Source organism: Paroedura picta, chromosome 7, assembly GCF_049243985.1.
Source record: "Paroedura picta isolate Pp20150507F chromosome 7, Ppicta_v3.0, whole genome shotgun sequence".
Lineage (NCBI taxonomy): Eukaryota > Metazoa > Chordata > Lepidosauria > Squamata > Gekkonidae > Paroedura > Paroedura picta.
In genome coordinates this window covers 79,084,492-79,103,181 of record NC_135375.1, presented here as the reverse complement: position 1 = coordinate 79,103,181, position 18,690 = coordinate 79,084,492, and the positions used below count along the sequence as shown (strand labels likewise).

Genomic DNA, 18,690 nt, shown 5'->3' with positions numbered 1-18,690 from the left:
TGAGGGCCCGGCCACTCTCTGCCCACAACAGCCTTAGCAAAATATGTTACCGCTCACTGGGCAGTTAAAGATATGCAATGAGATGGAATAGTTTTCCAGTAAAACTACAAAAAAATATTTGCAATCCTCAACAGAGTTACACCCTTCTAGGCTCATTGACTTCAGTGGAATTAGAAGGATGTATGATTTCTTAAGACGGCACTGTTAGTAGATTAATCGGCTGATATATTGTCAGTACTCAGACACTTTTTTATGTTTATAGGAACAGGAGAATCCAACCTCTTAGAAGCAGAGGCCCTCCTTCAGCCCTATCTCCAGAAATTTCCAAAAGTAAGGGTTTTTTTTTGGGGGGGGGGGGATTGGCATTTTGTAAACTAATGATTTTACTATTACTAAAATGTGATAATTTGTCATTTTCTTTTTGTCCAGGGTGCCCTCATTCTGTTTTATGATGCCAGAATAGATAGCGTAAAAGGAAACTTTGAAAAGGTAACAGCTGTCCCCTTATAATCCAATTTAATGCTGCTGTAACTTGGAGGAACTTTTTAAGAGCTTGTTTCTACCATCCACATTAGTTCAAAAAGTCATGGTTCTACCAATGGAAGTCAATAGCTTCTAGTGTGACTATGAAAAATATAGATTGATTCCAAATGTACTATTCTACTAACATAATGACCTTTGTGACTAATAAGGGTGTTTGTATGACTTTGGCCAATTTTTGCCACATGTTCTGATCTCATGTAGTTTATGAAGGTTCTCTGACTCCCCTCCTAGGAGCAGAAGGGGGGAGAGCTCCCTTGGATGCAGGAGCAAGTAAGAATGTCATGGGCTTCGGTATTTTCTGCTCCTTCCTTCCTCTCTACTTAATATCATCAACTAGAGATGTATACTGCATCAACCGTCTCTTAATTTTGCTTCCATTCATTCAAATTAGTCTCAGGTGTCAGAAATTCACACTATCCAAAGCATCAAAATGTTCTGAGAATATTGTTCATATACTCTGAACCTCATAAACAAGTTATGTACCAGATGTGTAAAATCTGTTTCAGTTTCCAATTTGCACATTGGGTCTAATAAATCCTTCTCTTAATGTTGGTTTTTAAGGACCTCTAGACTAATCTGATGGATCAGAGGAAGGCAATATTTTCCACTCCACTACTAGCTCTGAATCTTACTTAGACATTACATATTCTAATTCACTGCCTGCTTTCTTGATAGTCATAAACTTACTCAGTTACTTTGTAAACACCTATCTTAAGTAGTCATAATTTTGAATGAGGTACCATTCACTGATATGTCTGTAATGTGATTTTGAATTCTAGGCTCAGGTGACATTCCAGGAATGTATTGCAGCCCAGCAAGAGTGGAAACAGATCCATCACCTTTGCTACTGGGAACTGATGTGGTGCTATTCCTTCCAGCAGAACTGGCTTCAAGCATATCGGTATGCAGATCTGCTTTGCAAAGAAAGCAGGTGGTCAAAGGTAAATAGGTGAATAGATGTCGTTATGGTGGTGAGAGCACTTTCAATGTTAAAGCCAATGCTCACTTTGGCAGCATAGGTGTAACTGGAAGATTAAAAGAAGCAATTTATTCAAGAAATTTCGAAATCCGCTAGTAATTACATTTTTGTATTGAAATTTAAGTGCTTCAGTACCTTTTAGGACTCCTTTCTGCTCTAAATTTGATCCAAATATCACTAGATAATGCTCAGGTCAAATATCACTAAGATAATGCTCATGGGTTCAATCAACTGAGCTTCAGAAGATTATGTGACAATAGATGTAGGGGGTATTAAAACTGCATCTGAATCAGTTGGCATAAAGGGAATGGTGGTTTCCTAGAACTGACTCCACCCCAAGGAATGCTTATCACTTTCCCACCTTCCCTGCTGCATAGGGGTTCCTAGCAGGAATAATTTACTGTTTTGAGTATAAAAATCCCTGCATGTGTTTTTGGCTGGCAGTTATGAGATAACAGTGACAAGCTGGTTTTCTTCTTAATTGGAATTAAATTTACTAAATAAATACAAACTGATATATCGAAGATTTACTTGGTGATGCGGGATATCATTTTTAAACATTACCTGTCAAATGAAGAAAATGCTTTAAAAAGTATAAATTCATCAAAATATTGACATGAGTTCTCCACATAATTTTGTAATGATGAGTTTGAACAGAAATCTCTGTTCATCTGTGACAGAACTGTAAAAATTACCAATGGGGGAGCCAGTGAGAACAGCATTCTGAGCCAGCCAGTGGTAGCTGAGAGCTAGGAAATATGTTAATAATTAGTAGTTATAAAACTTTGATTAAGATCCCACACACACTTATGACATACTATTAGTAAAACAGAAGCCAACTATTAAGAAGCTGATAAGATTGGGTAAAAATATTACTTTGATCTGGCCTGAAAAGAAAGTAAAGTAGTCAACAGGCAAGATAAGATGTCATCCCCAGTCCTACAACTGTCACCACCCTCCTCTGTCCATTTTATACTTTATGTTGCATATGTATGTTTTTTGTGATTGGGGCTGTTGCTGTTACAATAGTATCAATATATACTGCTTTGATTAGTTGATATCTTGGTTTTTCCTATCCATATCCTCTTAGTAAAACTAATTTGGCAAAATTATGGAAATAGCCAATTATTGCTGTTGTAAGATTTTCTGGACTTTTTTGATTGGCATTTCTGTTGAATATAATTACATTTCATCCGAGAGACTTCCCAAACCTGCTTTTCAGTTGTTACTTCTATTATATTCCATATATAAACATTTGTGTAGTGCATTGCATTGCAGCTTGGTAAAGTGGGTTTTAGTCTATACAATTTTATGATGAAATAACATCTTGGTACTTTCTGAAGGGCTGCTAGATGCCTGTTTATTTCAGAACATGCTATAACAAATGGTTTGAATATTTTATTTTGTTTTACATAGGCAATTTATGTGTTCCAAAAAGCTGCCATTTTGTGTATGCTTCCAGATGATGATGTGAAAACAACAGGAGAAAGCATTGTAGCTTTGTTCAGGTAATATTTTATGTTATGATTCCAGCTGGTCATACAGCAGCTACAGATGTAATTATCTTTTGATGGATGTAACAATTTCATTGCCCTTTGTTTAATTGTAATGAATTGCACAGTAGGATTGCCAACAGCCTGGAGAAAACATATCCTGTCTTTTAATGGCAAGCCCATAATCCAAGTCTCCCAATTTCTTCCTTTAAAATCAATAAAATAAAATGGAGGAGAGAGCTGAAACCATATATGTTACCCTGAACTCCTTGGAGGAAGGCAAGATAAAAATGAAATAAAATAACTCTAAATAAATATTCAGAGTTTGTGTGTAGATATATAAAACGTATTCATTGTAGAGTATTCATGAAGCTAGGTTAAAGATATAAGCAAAGCTAACTCTAGATATGAAAATGTTGAGGTTCCAATTCTGTAACTTTAAAAAACCTTGTTTTTCCTCTTGCAGACAAGTAGAAGGCCTAAAACAAAGAATTGCAGGAAAATCTATCCCAACAGAGAAGTTTGCTGTGAGGAAAGCACGACGTTATGCAGGGTCTCAACCTGTGAAGCTAGTAGTACCGGCTCTGGTATTTTTACAGTATATTTACAACTGTTCATTTTGATTAACTAAAATAAGGTTATAGATATCTTTAATAATGAATGAAAATAGAAGGCTTTTGAGCTTCCTGTACCTTCCTGGTACATGCAGTCCTGTTGTCTCGTGTACAAAAACATGAATTCCCCCTTGATTTGAGAACTACAGGTACTTATTTGACACTTGTGTTCTGGGTAGATTCAGTACAGGATTAATCCTTTATCATATTGAGCTTGTCATGATGTTCCTTTGCCTCCAGCACTACATGGTTTGGCCTGAATGTTTGAGGGGCAGAGCTGCCTTCATTGCTGAGCAGCTTCTGTACTGTGGCAGAGTCTGGGCCATGCTGTGGCTCAGTGCCTCTGCTGTTAGCCCAATGCTGGCAGATGACACTGATAGCTTTTCCCTCCAACTATTGGGCAGCTTATGCAGGGGCCAGAGCTTATCTGTGGATGCTCCTAGGTATACTATCTCTTCAGGGGGCCTCCTAGATAAGGCTATTCTTGGCATGCCTCCTCCTGCGACCGTAGGGATGATAACATTAGTTGGCAAGCGGACTAAGCCCAAGCTTTATGCTATCTCTGGACACCTAATGAAACAATGTGATGTTTCGTTGAGTTCTATTACAAAAGCAGAGGGTATCTGAAGGCCAGTTTCAGTTTCAAATAACGAATAAGAGCTATTGGATGCTGTGAAAAATGTCTTTGCCTACAACCTGATTGTTGTAATATGCTGTCAAGTCACAACTGACTCCTTGTTACTCCTTTTATAGAGCTTTCTAGGCATTTGATGGGCAGATGTGGTTTGCCCTGGCTTACTCTGCATAGCAACCCCAGTCTTCCTTAGAGGTCTCCCAACCAAGTATTGCTAATACTGCTTAGCTCCAAAGCCCTAATTAGCTCATATCAGACTTGGCTAATTGGGCTGCTTGAGCAATAGGTCAAGGGGAGAGTAGACTTAAATGTATGAATAGAGGAACAGAAGCTTTTGCGAATAACCCTAGTCATGTGTACTTGGAAGTTAACTCCCATTTTAGACACTGGCCCTGGGCAGAGACAGCAGCAGTTGGCTTATTATGTCATTAGCATATTCCCAAACTCCAGGCAGGCTCATTAAGGGGTCTTACATGGGTATTAAATAAACTGAGAGATAACACAGACTCTTATAGCACCATTTGTGTTAGCTTCCCAGGAGATTGTTCAGTACGTCTTACTGCAACCTTTTACGAGCAGTCTGATAGAAAAGACCAAAACAATCTCAGATTTGCTTAGGCCAGATTCACCTCAGCATACAGATGCCTCAGCAGGAAGGTTTTTAGCTAATTGTGAAGGAATATTATAGGTTATTTCTTGTTTTATCAGGAAATGATGTATGTCTGGAATGGATTTTCAATTGTTGGAAAGAGAACTGATCTCACTGAAAATTTACTGGTAACAATTGAAAAAGAAGAAACGGCTTTAAAAAATGAACCTAGTAAGTATTAATTTCAGAATGAATTATATTCTAGCGCCTGCATTTATCCTGTGAAGGATTTATCTAAATAGTCATTGGATTGTTCATTCTGTATTGGCTTTCATCATGATTTTGTGGCTTGCAGTGATCAGAATGCAACCCGTCTTGAAATTCTGAGTATTGGCTTTACCAATATTAAATTTCTGGGGAAAATACATGAGGGTGTGATGGCTAAGCAGATAGTTCTACTTAAGTCTGATTTAGGCTTATTGTTTGATATTGAGTCAGCCATTGTTTCTGTAATTTAGGGACCCAAACTGTTTTGAGCTTGCAGGCACTTTTGGAATTCTTACAGAGGACAGTAGGCACAATCACAAAATGGTTACAACAGTAAGTCAATCACAAAATGGCTGCTGCAGAAGATGAAGCCCACTACGAAATGCCAGAGATCGAGGTTATAAATAACACTAATAGTAACTGTAATGTTTCAGATCAAAGCTTATATTCACAGGGTGCTTTTAAAACTCCACAGTCAATCAAAACCCCTTCTGTGTGAAAGTGCCATCTAGCTTCATCCATTTACCAAAACTGCTTGGTGGGTACCACAAAAGGTGTTGGTTGGGTACAGAGGGTGGTAGGTATGCTCACAAAATGGCCTCTGCAGAAGGGGAAGCCAAGAACAAAAGGAGATGAAGCCAACTACAACACATCAGTGAGTGAGGTTATGCATGACTCTGGTAATAACTCTTAGATATTTCAGGCAGAAGCTTTGCATAACAGGATGCCTTTAAAAATGAATATCCTATTTTAAAAAAAATCTGTACAACTAATCAATGCTCCAGTGGCTAGTCAAAAGCCTGCTGGACAAAAGCCCCATTTGCTCCCCATTTTCTAAAAACAATTGGTGGGAAAGTTATTGATAGGGTGCCAGGAAAGTTATTGGTAGGGTGGCATATTATGCATCCTGGATCTACATGAAAGAGAGAGCTTGTCCTATATTGAGCCATGCATTTCTAAGGGCACTTTGATTAAAAAGAGGAACTGTTTCCCCATCAATCCCTTCCTCCCATTGAAGACTCCTGCTTTGCACCTGTGCTGTTCCTGGGTATCCCAGTAACCCGCAAGAAGTCTTAGTAGTCTGCAGTGTGTGTGTGTGTCGGGGGGGGGGGGTATCATGGTTCCTCCTTGTTAGGTGGAAATAATCTTAGGTGGAAATGTGTCTTGTTTTATCAGTTACAACTGAAATGTGCTTCATAATTTTGTTATGGCCTTTTTTGATGTTTATGATTAATTTTGTCATAGCCATAATTATTATGCTTGTAATTTGAAACATTCTGCTTTATTTTAAGATCACAATGAATACTACATGGATGACATCTGCCTGTTGCAGCTGTTGAAAGGCCTGTGTTTGAAACATTTGGGAAGACTCCTGCAAGCAGAACTCTGTTTCAATCAAGTTATTCAGAGGTAGAAGCAGTAAGAGAGAGGTTTCTGGTGGTTATGGGAACAGTATGTTTGCACAGCCTTGGTTTCATTATGAGATGAAGAGATACATAAGAAGTATTCTAATCCATTTTAAAATGTTGAGAATACCCAAAGGGAGGGTATACATTTTCTAAAACAAATCCTGAATTTTAGGGTACATAATGATATTCTATGATATCATGAAACAGGATCACCCCACCACAACTGGCTTTCTGTCATCTAGCTTTCCCTTCATCTAGCTTTTACTCCTAAATCTAAACTAGTTTGTGCAGAATCTTAAAGAGTTTTTAAAGAGGCAGAAACAAATAATGACAGTGATGTGGACAAACTGGAGCATGTCCAGAGGAGGGTGACAAAGATAGTGACAGGTTCAGAGATCAAGACATATGAGGAAAGGTTGGGGGAGCTTGGTCTGTTTAGCCTAAAGAGGAGATGACTGAGAGGGGATCTGTTAACCATCTTCAAGTAATTAAAAGACTGCCATATAGAGGATGGAGCAGAGTTGTTCTCTCACCCCATAGGGACAAACCAGAACCAATGGGATTTAATTAATTCAAAAGAATTTCCATATAAACATCTGGAAGAAGTTCCTAACAGTTAGAGCAGTTTCTCTGTGGAACAGGCTTCCTTGGGTGGCAGTGCGTTTTCCATTTTTGGAAATTTTTAAACAGATGCTGGATAACTATCTGACAGAGAAGCTGATTCTGTGAAGGTGCAATGGGGTGACAGGCTACAGGGGGTGACAGGCTACACAAATAGGGTTGTGAGTGGCCTGCATTCTATGGGCAGTTAGACTAGATGACCCATGAGATCCCTTCCAACTCTGTTATTCTATGATTCTAGTTTCCATTTTCTGTATGGGTTAATGCTACTGGAGGAAATCAGTGAAGGAAAAACCAGGAGAGAGACCTGTGCTGTATTTCTTCAAGCTCTGCTTGTCTGTTTGTTTATTACCTTATGATGGCTGTATATCAACTTGGATGTGGAGCTGGATGACTATAAATATATTAGATGTTTTTTTTGTTTTTATCTTTTAATTTATGTAGAGTTTCAACCTAATAACTGTTTCATGTTGAATTTTCTTGAAAAGTTATATAATTTTCCTTTGATCTATTAGTGAGAAGCAACTGAAATACGATAATTATCTAGTACCATACACGATGTATGAATTGGGCCTTCTGTACAAAGAACAGGATGAAAGAGAAAAGGCAATACGTTTTATAGAAGCTGCAAAGTAAGTGGTGGTTACCTTTTATGTCATGGATTGAAATATAAAAGGCCAGGTTTACTTGTTGTAGCATATTTGACAGCTTGTCATTATCAGTGTAAATGAACTATTAGCAAAACTTAGATTCTTAAAGTTTGTTCACAGTGAACAGGGAAGCTGTTGTAAGGAAAGTGCATGTACCTTACTGCACCAGATTGCTGGACTGAAGGGAATGTTTTCACAAAGTTTCAGGAAAACAGTTATCAGAGCTGTTTTCTCCTCCCTTGCTAGATCCTTCATTTAAAAAATATATGCCTGAGAGTAAGAAGGAGTGATCTTCTAATAGGTATAGGAATCTGGCTGTATTCAGATCTCATGAATGTCCCTTCCCTTCTTCCTCTGTGTGGAAAACACAGTTAAAGGTCTCTCCAATAAAACCTTAATTTGTCTTGATGTCTGGCTGTGGTTCCTGCCATTTGTTTCTTTTCCACAAACTGTAACTCCAGTTACTGGAAAAATCTAAATATGTCATCAATATTCTTCCTCAAAATGTAGCTTGTAGTAGCTAAGGTTAAATGGCCACAAGACAGCTGGGCTGAATCTGCACTTACTTTCTTTATTCCATTGTGGATCCTGCTGAATCCAGATCAATTTGAACTCGCATCTTCCTCTTCTCCCTCCCTCCCCATTGAAACAGAAAAGTGGTCTGCAAGTGCTTAGGGAAGCTCAGAAGGGGAGGGGGGAGCCAAGCGCAACAGGAGCCTCTTTCTTTTCTTGAATGGGGGCGGGGGGTGGGGAGAGATGATAGGATACCGCAGAGGAGGGGAGAAAATTAGGGCTTCCTCTTTAAGGAAAGCTTGGCAGCCTTGGCCAATCAGGGCTAATCTATCACAGGAGTCAGCCCTAGCCAATCAGGGCTTCTCTACCTTGGAGTCTCCATCAAAATGCAAAGCAGCTGGAATTCCTCATGGCTTTTCAATCCGATTCTTAAAATATTAAGGGTTAAAAGCACTCTAAGATATCACAGGATAAAGGTAGGGTCACTTCGGATCAATCATGCTTGTTGCAGAGGGAAAATTTAAATCTGACAAAATCAAAATGGAAATCGCATTCAGTGGAGATGGCAGGGACTGAATCGACCTCGGATTGGAATAAAAGCTCTGTGCCGCTTAAACCCTGATGCTGAGATTGGCGGTCTAAAAATAAATAAAATAAATAAATAAAAATATTTCTTAGCTATATGTTGGTATTTGTGTGTGTATCTCAAACCAATGGATTTGATGACCCCCAAATGATTAAACAATTCTCACCCTAGCTAGAAAGCTGGCTTTTGCTATACAAGACACCCACTCTGATAACATTAGAAATTTTAGTGACATTTGTAAGAACAAGTGTATCTTGTAATGATTAAAATACTTCTAGGATACCCAGTACACTGAAATTCGATACACACATAGTTCAAAGCCTGTTGATGACTACAACATGTCAAATACTAAAATAAGTCATTTTTTTCCAGAAAGTGAGAACTTAGCTATGAGGGCTTCCTCATAATAGAGACAAACTAGCTTCAAAGCCCATTCCTAAGAACGGGCCCTGAAAGGGTCCCCTCCCCTGGCCCCTGGTCAGGCAGCTTAAGGTGGCTTTGGGCCACAGCTCACAGTCAAATCAAGTGGGGTGGGCGGGGGCGGTGCAGCTCATTAGCAGGCCCAAGACAGAGCTCCTTAGCAGGCAGTCAGCAGGCCGGGAGGTCCTCGTCAGCAGGCCCAGCCTAGCAGGCCAAAAGGCCCTCGTTAGCAAGCCCTCCACCACGACCCTTTGCCCAGGGTCCTCTCACCTGCTGCTGGCTCCAGGCACTGAGGTGTCTGAGAGCAAAGAGGCTAGAGTCCAGGACTGGCAGACGAGAGCCTCAATGGCAGGGCCAATCACTACAAAGCTATTATTGTTGTTGTTGTTGTTGTTGTTGTTGTTATTTAATTTTTATACCGTCCTTCTCCAAATAGATCTCAGGGCGGTTTACAACATAAATAGTTAAAACACAATAAAATCCCCATAAAAACCCCAATTAACATCAACAAAAGTTACATATAATATATACGCGGCGGTGGTCACAATTCTGATCTTAGTTCCCCCCAAGTTCAGCCTGGTGGGGAGAATAATATTCAGAAGACAATAGATCTAACAATGATCTAACAATGATCTCGATTTTAGAGATCTCAATGATCTCTAACATCTCGATATTAGAGAGCTAGCTGCACCCTGATTGGCCCTATTCCAACTTGGACAGCCGGACACGTCCCACCCCCTATACTGTTTCAGAAATATATAGAGGAACAACAATGAATAAGGATATTCTAGTGCAGAGTCTAGCTCAGCCTTTCTCAACTTTTTTGGAACCCCCTGAAACTTTGGAAACCCCTGAAACATTCTTCAGGCTTCAAGAAACCCCAGAAGTGACACAATCATGCAGAATATGGTTGGGAAACATAACTGTGTCCCTGCCCCCCCCCCACCGAGGCTCTCCTTCGCCCCCTCCAGGCCTGTTATTGACCATTTGGGGAGGGGTAGTCAACATGACCATATATGATCATATCACAATAAATGCTTTAAAATATATTAAAAATTCGTTAACTCTCTCCCATTTAGGAAATCCTTCCAGGGCCACCAACAAACCCCAGGGTATCATAAAACCCTGGTTGAGAAAGGCTGGTCTAGCTGCCTGTGAGTTAGGTTTTGGTGCTGTGAAAATCCTTTGGCCTAGTCAAGCTTCAGTTTGTGGGAAGAAACATTTCAAGCAGCCGCCAGAAATGCAATTTGCAAAATGGAAGCTTCGTTTGCTAGCATAGTATGTCTTGTACTTTTATTGGTGGGTGTGAAAAAGCCCAAAAAAGAGTAATGAAGGAAAATAATATGATATAGAAGATATTCCAGCTGACTAATTGGAGGCTGTCCAAGTAATATGTTGTGTCTTACAGGAATAACTATAAAGACTATTCCATGGAATCCAGATTACACTTCCGAATCCATGCAGCACTTAATAGTCTGAAAGTGACTCCTGCCCCAACACCTTGATGTCATCTGAGGATGATGCATAACAAGTGTCTAAAAGTTCTTTGGAAATTTTAAAAAATCATGTAAATGATGTAACAAAAAAAACTAGTAGTTTATATTTTTATCATTTGTGATATTTGTATGTTTGTCATTCTTTTACGCTCTTCTTTTTCTATGGTGCCCCTTCCATATCTCTGCTTGGTGTTTAGAGGAAGACCTTATATTTTGTTTATAAAAGGATTAATTTAACATTTAACTTGAAAGGGAAGTATTTTAAAAGATGTTGCTGGTGCAATAAAGAGTAATTCAAACTATTTTTTATAAGAAGACTAATATTGTTTATGCATTGAAACTGTGCAACAATTCTTGTTCATAGTTTCAGCATTTGTGAAGGCTTGAATTTCTGCAATACATTTTTATTAGAACTTGTTAGTCCTGATTTTAAAGAAAAAAGTTGGCTGCTGGTAGCCTTGGTCATGTTTGGCAATTGATGCTTAGATTTACATACCAAAGATTTGACATCATATCATAGCCAAAAAGAATGAATGGCTTAAAGTCACTTCATGAATGTTAGCTTGAATTTCAGTGCAATATTTTGAAAACATAAATCTGAACATATTTAAAGAAAGACAGGGTTTTTAGGTTACTCTCTAAAGCTGTCTTGATGATACATTCAAAGGGCATTTTTCACTTGTTAATAATTGTAGCAGTTCAATTGCTTGTCCTACTGTATGTGTTTATTTCTCTGATATTACTGGGAATAAACCGTACAGTGAGAGAATATGTTTCCTGTCTCCTAAGGGCATTTGAGAGTACCCTTTATCCCTACCACCAAAGGTTGTTAGATTTTGGTACTATAATTTTATGAGGATTGATTCCTTAAATTCCAGCTTGAGGATTAGTCTTTCTGAGGAAAACTGGCACCCATTAAAATATATTAGGTCTGTTCTAGCTGCAAGAAATACACCCAAACAGGATAACATTCTTCTTGATTAGCTATTAATAAATATTAGCATCCTATGTACATAAAGTATTCTATTTTATGAAACCTGCAGGCAGATGCTATTTTCTGATGGTATGTATACAATTTCTGTTTGGGTATTTACCAATATAATTAAAATGCTAAAAAGCAATGTCTCTTAAGTTCTAGATATATCAGTTGTGTTTACAGAGTTTATATCTTACTAGTGGCAAAACCCATTTTAAAAATGGGCACAGAACAGCGTGGGCCAGCTGGAACTCTGGCAGCTGCTGCACATCTTGGGAAAGTCGCCATAAGGTGAGGGTTGGGCGGGCATGCTGAGGAGGAGCACAGGAACCCTCTCTTGTGGCCATCAGTGCACAGCAGGGCAGGATAGGCGGCAAGCCACAGCTGCTACATTAAAGAGTAGGCAGGAGCATGGAGGGTGAAGTGGGGGGGACTCTTACACAGCAGGGCAGACAAGCTTAGTGGCCAGGTCAGCCCACTCTGCAGGAGCCCTCCAGTGACTGTGGCTCGGCACAGGCAGTGCAGTCTTTTGGCACCCAGGCTGTAGCCTGCTGCTACCTTTGGCTGTGCAGAGCAAGATGGGCAGGGTGGCCATGAAAGAGTGCAGGTGGACGGGGTTTCACAGCCTTTGGCTTGCTAGGAAATGGTGGAGTGGCAGGAGAGTACAGTGGAGCATGTTGGTGCATGTCTGGGGAATTCACCCCAAGCTGCGTGACTTACCTCCTGCTTGACTCTCCATGCTCAGGTGAAGTGGGAGGAGGGGGAATGGAGAAGAGCCTCTGAGTGGCCATCAGTGGGAGAGGGCTGTCCCAGTGATGGCCAATCGGGGGGGGGAGGGCTCAGCAGATCTCAATAGTATGCTAGCCTTTCTGAGTGTTCCTTGGGGGGAGAGCCCTCCCCCTTGAGGGCCCATCAGAGGATTAGCAAGTTGTCAGAAGTACAATTAGTTTTTAATGTGGTATGATTACATATTTTTTAAGCGGTAACAATACTGTTAGTATAGTTTGAAGTGAAAGTTTTGCCTTGCCATCAGGCCCTCTTTATACTTGTGTTATTATGTGCTGCTAAATGAGAATTTAGGACTGTTCATTTTAAAATATAATGTGTTTAAACACAATCATGTAGATAGGTATTGAACACACAGTCTTTCTTCAGAAGCAGCAGTTTTAGGAATGACAAGACAGCTTGCTCTGGGTTTCTTTTTCAACTTAACAAATGGCATTTTCTTTGTGAAGATGGAATTTTGGAAATTACATTGCACAGCATCATTTGCTTGTTGTTGGATATCATTCTCCTGTACTTTTTACTGTTCTGTTCTTTCTTTGCAGTTTAATTTTTGATGCCTCAAATTTACTGAGATTCTAGCTCTCTCGCAATCTCGCTCTCTTGCTCTCTCTCTCTCACACACACACATTTTTAATATCACTTTAATAAAATTTTGAGGGTGCAAGTCTTTGCTACATCCACGATCATTTTGCATATCAGTTTTCCAAATAGTGGGTTAACACTCATGCCAGGAAAAGCACATATACAACGTATGTGTAACATATGAATTACAGCATAAGTAGCTTTTTGCTTTCAAACTATGACGAAAGAATGTTCAGCATACTTTGCAGGTAAGCAGCTGTGACTGTAAAAATGAAGTGTATTTTAATCTTATTGTTTCTCAAATGCCCAATCCATCAATATTCTTAAAATATCATTGTAAAACAGAATCCTTTTGTGTATTTCTGAATATGGGGTTCCATGTGCAGAACTTTGATAATACTGCTGGATTATTTAAATACCTGCTGTTGGGTATTTTATTTTTAAATAGATGGGATGTTAAATATATGGATGCAGACTCAATAAGGATTAAATCAGTCTTAACACCACTAGTTTGTCATTTTGTGTTAAAGCTGTCATAGAAATTGTATCCTTATACTGTATATTTAAATATTGGTTCTTTTGTGATACATTGCTTATATATACACTACATTGTATTTTAAAATCTGTTAATGGTTTCTACATTTTAAGAGACATATTAAAGAGAGATGTGCTTTAGAAAGGAGTGTATGAGCCTATTAAAAATAATTGATATATAAATTCTAATAGTTATGGTTGTCAGTTGTCTTGCATCTTTATAAAGGGCAGAAAATAATATCGTGAACAGTTTCACTAATTGCAATAATGATAAACCACTATTACATGTGGAAGAGATTCACTCTCTGGGTCTGTTCCCATAGATAACTTGCCTGAATGTAGGTTTAAAGAAGAAATTAGTCCATTGCATAAATAAAAAATGCAAAGTTAGTTCAGTGGTACTCTTACTACCCTGAAGCTATTATTTTTCCTGAATATATTTACAGCCTGATCCTATATGTGTTTGTATGTATATGTGTAAATTCTATTTGGTTCACTGGAATTTTATTTCAAGTGTACATAGGATTGTAACCTTAGAAGACCATATTCTAATTGTAGCGATATGACACAATATTTATACAACTACAGCAGTTAAGCAAAATCTGGACAGAGATATCATCACTACCTTCTATGAGGATTTCTGTGATCTTGCTATGTTATTGCATACTTGAGAACTGCACAGAGTACTAGTGTAAGTAGCTACTAAATATAGAATATCTTAAAAATTGTATTCTAGTTGTGCATTTAAAAGAAAACAACAGTAAGTAATAATAAAAGCATAGCTGGCTGAATGCAAGAAATTCTGTATTGGAATCCTTTCAATTAAAACAAAATCCCAACAAGTTCTATATATACCCTTTTTCACATATATGCTATACTTGTGAAAGCAATGGAAAATATGCTAAACAGATACAGGATTGGAATTTAAATGTTTTTGGTTAATATGTCAATAATTTAGACTGTAATCCTTTGCACACTTGAGAATAAATCACATTGAACAATAGAATGTAAACCTACGTAGGATTGTTCTGTGGGAGATAATGAATTAATATCCTCCGTATGTAAAAAATGGTTTCCACAACCCTTAATGTTTTTCCAGTACTTAACAGTAGCATTAATCTGCCTATAAAATTTGTGTTGCAAAAATGCTCTAGTGTCATGTTAAGGCAGAACACTTTATAGGTTGGGCAGGTCTGTAGCTGTGGCTCTTAGATATATGATCAGTTGTCACAGTTGACTGACAAAAGGCTGCCTTCTACCTTGTGTTCCTTAGCACACATAATTTAGATCTGAATAATGGAGTAGAGTGGTACATTCATTTTCCATTAAAGCTGACTTTGGAATTCTTCAGGAGACTTTTTTTGGGATGAAAAGACCTTTCAGCATTTATTAGCCTATATATGTATAAGGCAAATTGATATTAATGTGCTTATCAGTAGAAATATTAGCCCTGACCTGGAAAGGAACTTGATCTAACTCTTAACAGCAGCTCTCCTTTTGAGATTTTGTTTTCACTCACACCACATAGTAAGCATTGTTCAGCCTCAAAATGGATGTCAACATCACTGCGGTATGGTGTGTCAAGATATTTAAAGTTAACAAGTCAACTGTCCCTCTGGATAAGTGCAGATTGCTTATTCCTAAAACAGCAATCTCGGCTATGGTAATTACATGGCATTATATGCTGCTTCCACTATTTGAGTAAATTTAACCTTTAATACCATGGCTATATTAAAGGTCTTCCCCCATTGTTGATGTCAAGTGTCAGCTCTAAATAATTTGCTCTAGTTTGTATGGCAATTCTATTTATATGACTTTCCCATACTCAGTCCTATCTTAGCAGTTGATCCTGAGATCTTGCTTTAATTAGTTCTCTTGAGTCATATTTTTAGAAAGAAGCAGGTTGGATAAAATGTTCTCTAAGTGGTGATTATGGCTAAAATTAAATCATTTACCTACATTTACCTACATAAGAAATAAACGTGGTTTCCTCGTGGAGATTTATCTCCAGGTGGAACACAGCATGTCCCTGTTTTATTTGGGAGCTTATGAACTCCAAGCATGGCTCATGGGACTCCCTGGGCTCTCATTTTTAAGCTGAAGCAATGGAAAACCTCCTTTGGGTATGTTGGTGTGGTTTCTGGAGTTTGCCTCTTTGTAAATAGCAGTCATTAAGCAATATATGGAAAACAATCAATGGCAGCAATACCGGGCCTATGTTAGCTTTCTTGTCCTGAAAGTGGCCTCTTCCAGCAGCATGCTACTAATACAGCATTTGCATGGTCCTAGTTAGGACCATTTTGTAACATGTTTCCTAGACGATTATTCTAATTTTCATTCAGGCTAGGAATTCTACTAAAGGAGAGTTCTTTGCCTCAGAAGCTTGTTATCTGATATTCGGTCATTTTTTTATGAGTCTAAAAATGTAATCTCCCCTCCTTCCCCAACATCCCTGTGTTAACTGCCAGTTGGAAAAATCCAGAAAACCCAGTAAAACTTTAATATCAGGCTGTTACCAGACAATGTTAACTAACCTGTTTATTTTTTCTTAAAAATAGCAAACAAAGTTATGAATATGAGCATACAGTGCCTCTTTTAAGACCTGTAGGACTCATAAAGAAAGAAGGGCATATGCACAAATGTTAGGACACGTGGGGAAGTCTCAGATGCTACTAATTTTGCTCCTTAATGAGAACTGCACTTGTCAGTGTTATTTATTTTTCCTGTCTTAGAAAATTTGTACAGTATTTGTAAACGTATTGCCATAGAATAATTTACCTTCACAATTAGCCTCATAGGAAATACTGGGGGGGTAGGGAACCTGTAAGCTTGAAATGGGGCTGCTTTTAGTTTTTATTTCTGTAGGTAACAAACAGTTGCTTTGTTTCTAATTCTTAAATTTCTTGACCATCATTATGAGTCAGTCATGCTGCAGAAAAAAAAATAGCATTTTATTATTTAGTTCATTTATACCTGCCTTTCTTTCCAGTGGGGATCCACTGGTTCAGTTTTGCTGTTTGGCAGCAAAGCTGGTAGAAAAGAATGTATACAGACTGTCAGGGCATTTTTATCTGCAGTTCGTTACAATTTCACATTACAGATTTAAGAAGTATAATGTTATAAAAACAGTAACCACAGCTGGTACTCGCTTGACACTTTCCCATTTGTACAATAAAGTTTTGAACATTTTCCCCAGATAGCCCTTTTTTCCCACAGGAAAAACAATTACCGTTTAGTTCAACTTTTATTTGGATTATATGAAAAAATGGTACATTTACAGATGTTAATGACAAATCAGTAAGCATTTCTTATATGGTACCAATAGCTGGAACATAGGCTATATTGATTCAGTTTAGTATAATAAGATGCTACTGAGCCTTCTACTACTTTAGTGTGAAACACTAGTCGAATGTTTATGACTTTTAAAAAGTTCGGTTTACATATGTTCAATTTGATCTATCATCTGTAACCTAATACTAATGGCCTTGCTATGTAATATTTGATCTAGTCTCCAGTCACTTGCATTTTTAACAAACATGCATCCAAAGTTGTTGTAGCTACAGTTCTGTGCGTTTTTGTCATATAATAAAGTACATCTGAACATAAAGATAAATGTTTTTTTTTAAATAATGCTTCATATTCAACACTTATTCATCAAAATACAGAAATGTAATTTGTACAAGTCGGGTCTCTAGAGTAGGGGTCCCCAAAGTGGTGTCTGTGGGTGCCATAATGCCTACTAGGACCTTTCCTGGTACCTGCCAAGTGTTTTTGGAAAGTGGACAGGGTTAGGTGATGCTTTTTACCAAGCAAAGCTTCTGATTCAGCACTGGAGACTTGTTTGGCTGTGCAGATCTTTTAAAAGCATTGCTTTGGTAGTAGTTGCCATGGTAGCATGAGGATCTTTACTTTGTGACTGAAGGTAAGCCATGGCAGCCATTTTGTGGGGATGTGTATCACTCCGTGTCAGAGTTCCAAAGTGGCCCACAGGCTCAAAAAGGTTGGGGACCCCTCCACTAGATGTTACTCTCTTATTCACTAATTCTTTGGGGCATCATAGTGAAAAAGTTATTTTCAAAACACTTTTCAGTCAGTTGTTTAGGCAACTGAAAGGTAGCCTGTTTTCCTGCTTAATAAAATTAAGATTGTGTGATACTGGCATAAAAATAACATGGTCTCTTATATTCAAGACCCTCCACTACAGCTGGGATTTGTTGGCTATGTGCTTCTGGTTAAGATCAACATTTAGGGGTCTCGGTCATCTTTTAAATCAGCAGGTAATCAGATTTCGATAGCAAGACCTGTGTAGAACATGTGCCATCCAGATATGTTTTCTACTCTTTAAAAAAATTAAGAAAACCTAATATTAGTTTCCTTTTGGTCCAGCTCAATACAATCTGAAGAGAAACCAGTTATGTCCAGTTATGTTTCTGCTGCTTCATTTTAAAAACTGATTTCAGTTCAGCAGCTTTTGTTTAAAGAAGGGGGGAGTGCAGTGTTATTCTGTATAAATAAAATCACATCACATTAATGTGATCTGTTTTTGGTGGTCTGTTCTGGTGGCTATTAAATAAGCCTACATATAGCTTCTTTGATCTCACAAAGACACTGTACAAGTTTTAAATGTTTAAAATGTAAACTAGAAATCAAGAGGGGTAAATTCAACATGTTAACCCTTATGCTAGGGCTGGCAGTTCTGGATTGGGAAATTCTTGGGGATTTGGGGGGCCAGAATCTGGGGAGGGTGGGCTTTAGGGAGGAGAGAATCTTCAGCAGGGCACAATGCCACATAGAGTCTACCTTCCAAAGCATCCAGGGGAACTAATCTCTGTCAATATGATAAATAAAGAAAAATGTTCTATTTTTGTGGTTTTCCTTGTTTCTTTATTCTTTAGGACTTCTGTCAAAACGGAATCCAGGTAATCTCCATTTTACCTGGATTCCATTTTGACAGAAGTCCTAAAGAATAAAGAAACAAGGAAAACCACAAAATAGGAC

At 38.3% G+C, this 18,690-nt stretch overlaps 1 protein-coding gene across 5 annotated transcripts in view; it reads left to right on the top strand.

Moving 5' to 3' along the window:
- The window catches only part of TTC39B (tetratricopeptide repeat domain 39B), a 78,233-nt gene extending 60,501 nt beyond the window's left edge, over positions 1 to 17,732 (top strand). For 4 of the 5 annotated variants that reach the window (XM_077345106.1, XM_077345105.1, XM_077345108.1 and 1 more), the window contains 9 exons: positions 263 to 330; positions 430 to 489; positions 1,323 to 1,484; positions 2,939 to 3,030; positions 3,482 to 3,602; positions 4,972 to 5,083; positions 6,412 to 6,529; positions 7,665 to 7,781; positions 10,727 to 17,732. In XM_077345106.1, coding sequence (XP_077201221.1) covers positions 263 to 330; positions 430 to 489; positions 1,323 to 1,484; positions 2,939 to 3,030; positions 3,482 to 3,602; positions 4,972 to 5,083; positions 6,412 to 6,529; positions 7,665 to 7,781; positions 10,727 to 10,823 — 947 coding nt within the window. In that variant the 3' untranslated portion in view covers positions 10,824 to 17,732. The remainder of the gene's footprint in view (positions 1 to 262; positions 331 to 429; positions 490 to 1,322; positions 1,485 to 2,938; positions 3,031 to 3,481; positions 3,603 to 4,971; positions 5,084 to 6,411; positions 6,530 to 7,664; positions 7,782 to 10,726) is intronic. The other variant, XM_077345107.1, reaches the window with a different exon arrangement.
- The last annotated feature ends 958 nt before the right edge of the window (positions 17,733 to 18,690 follow it).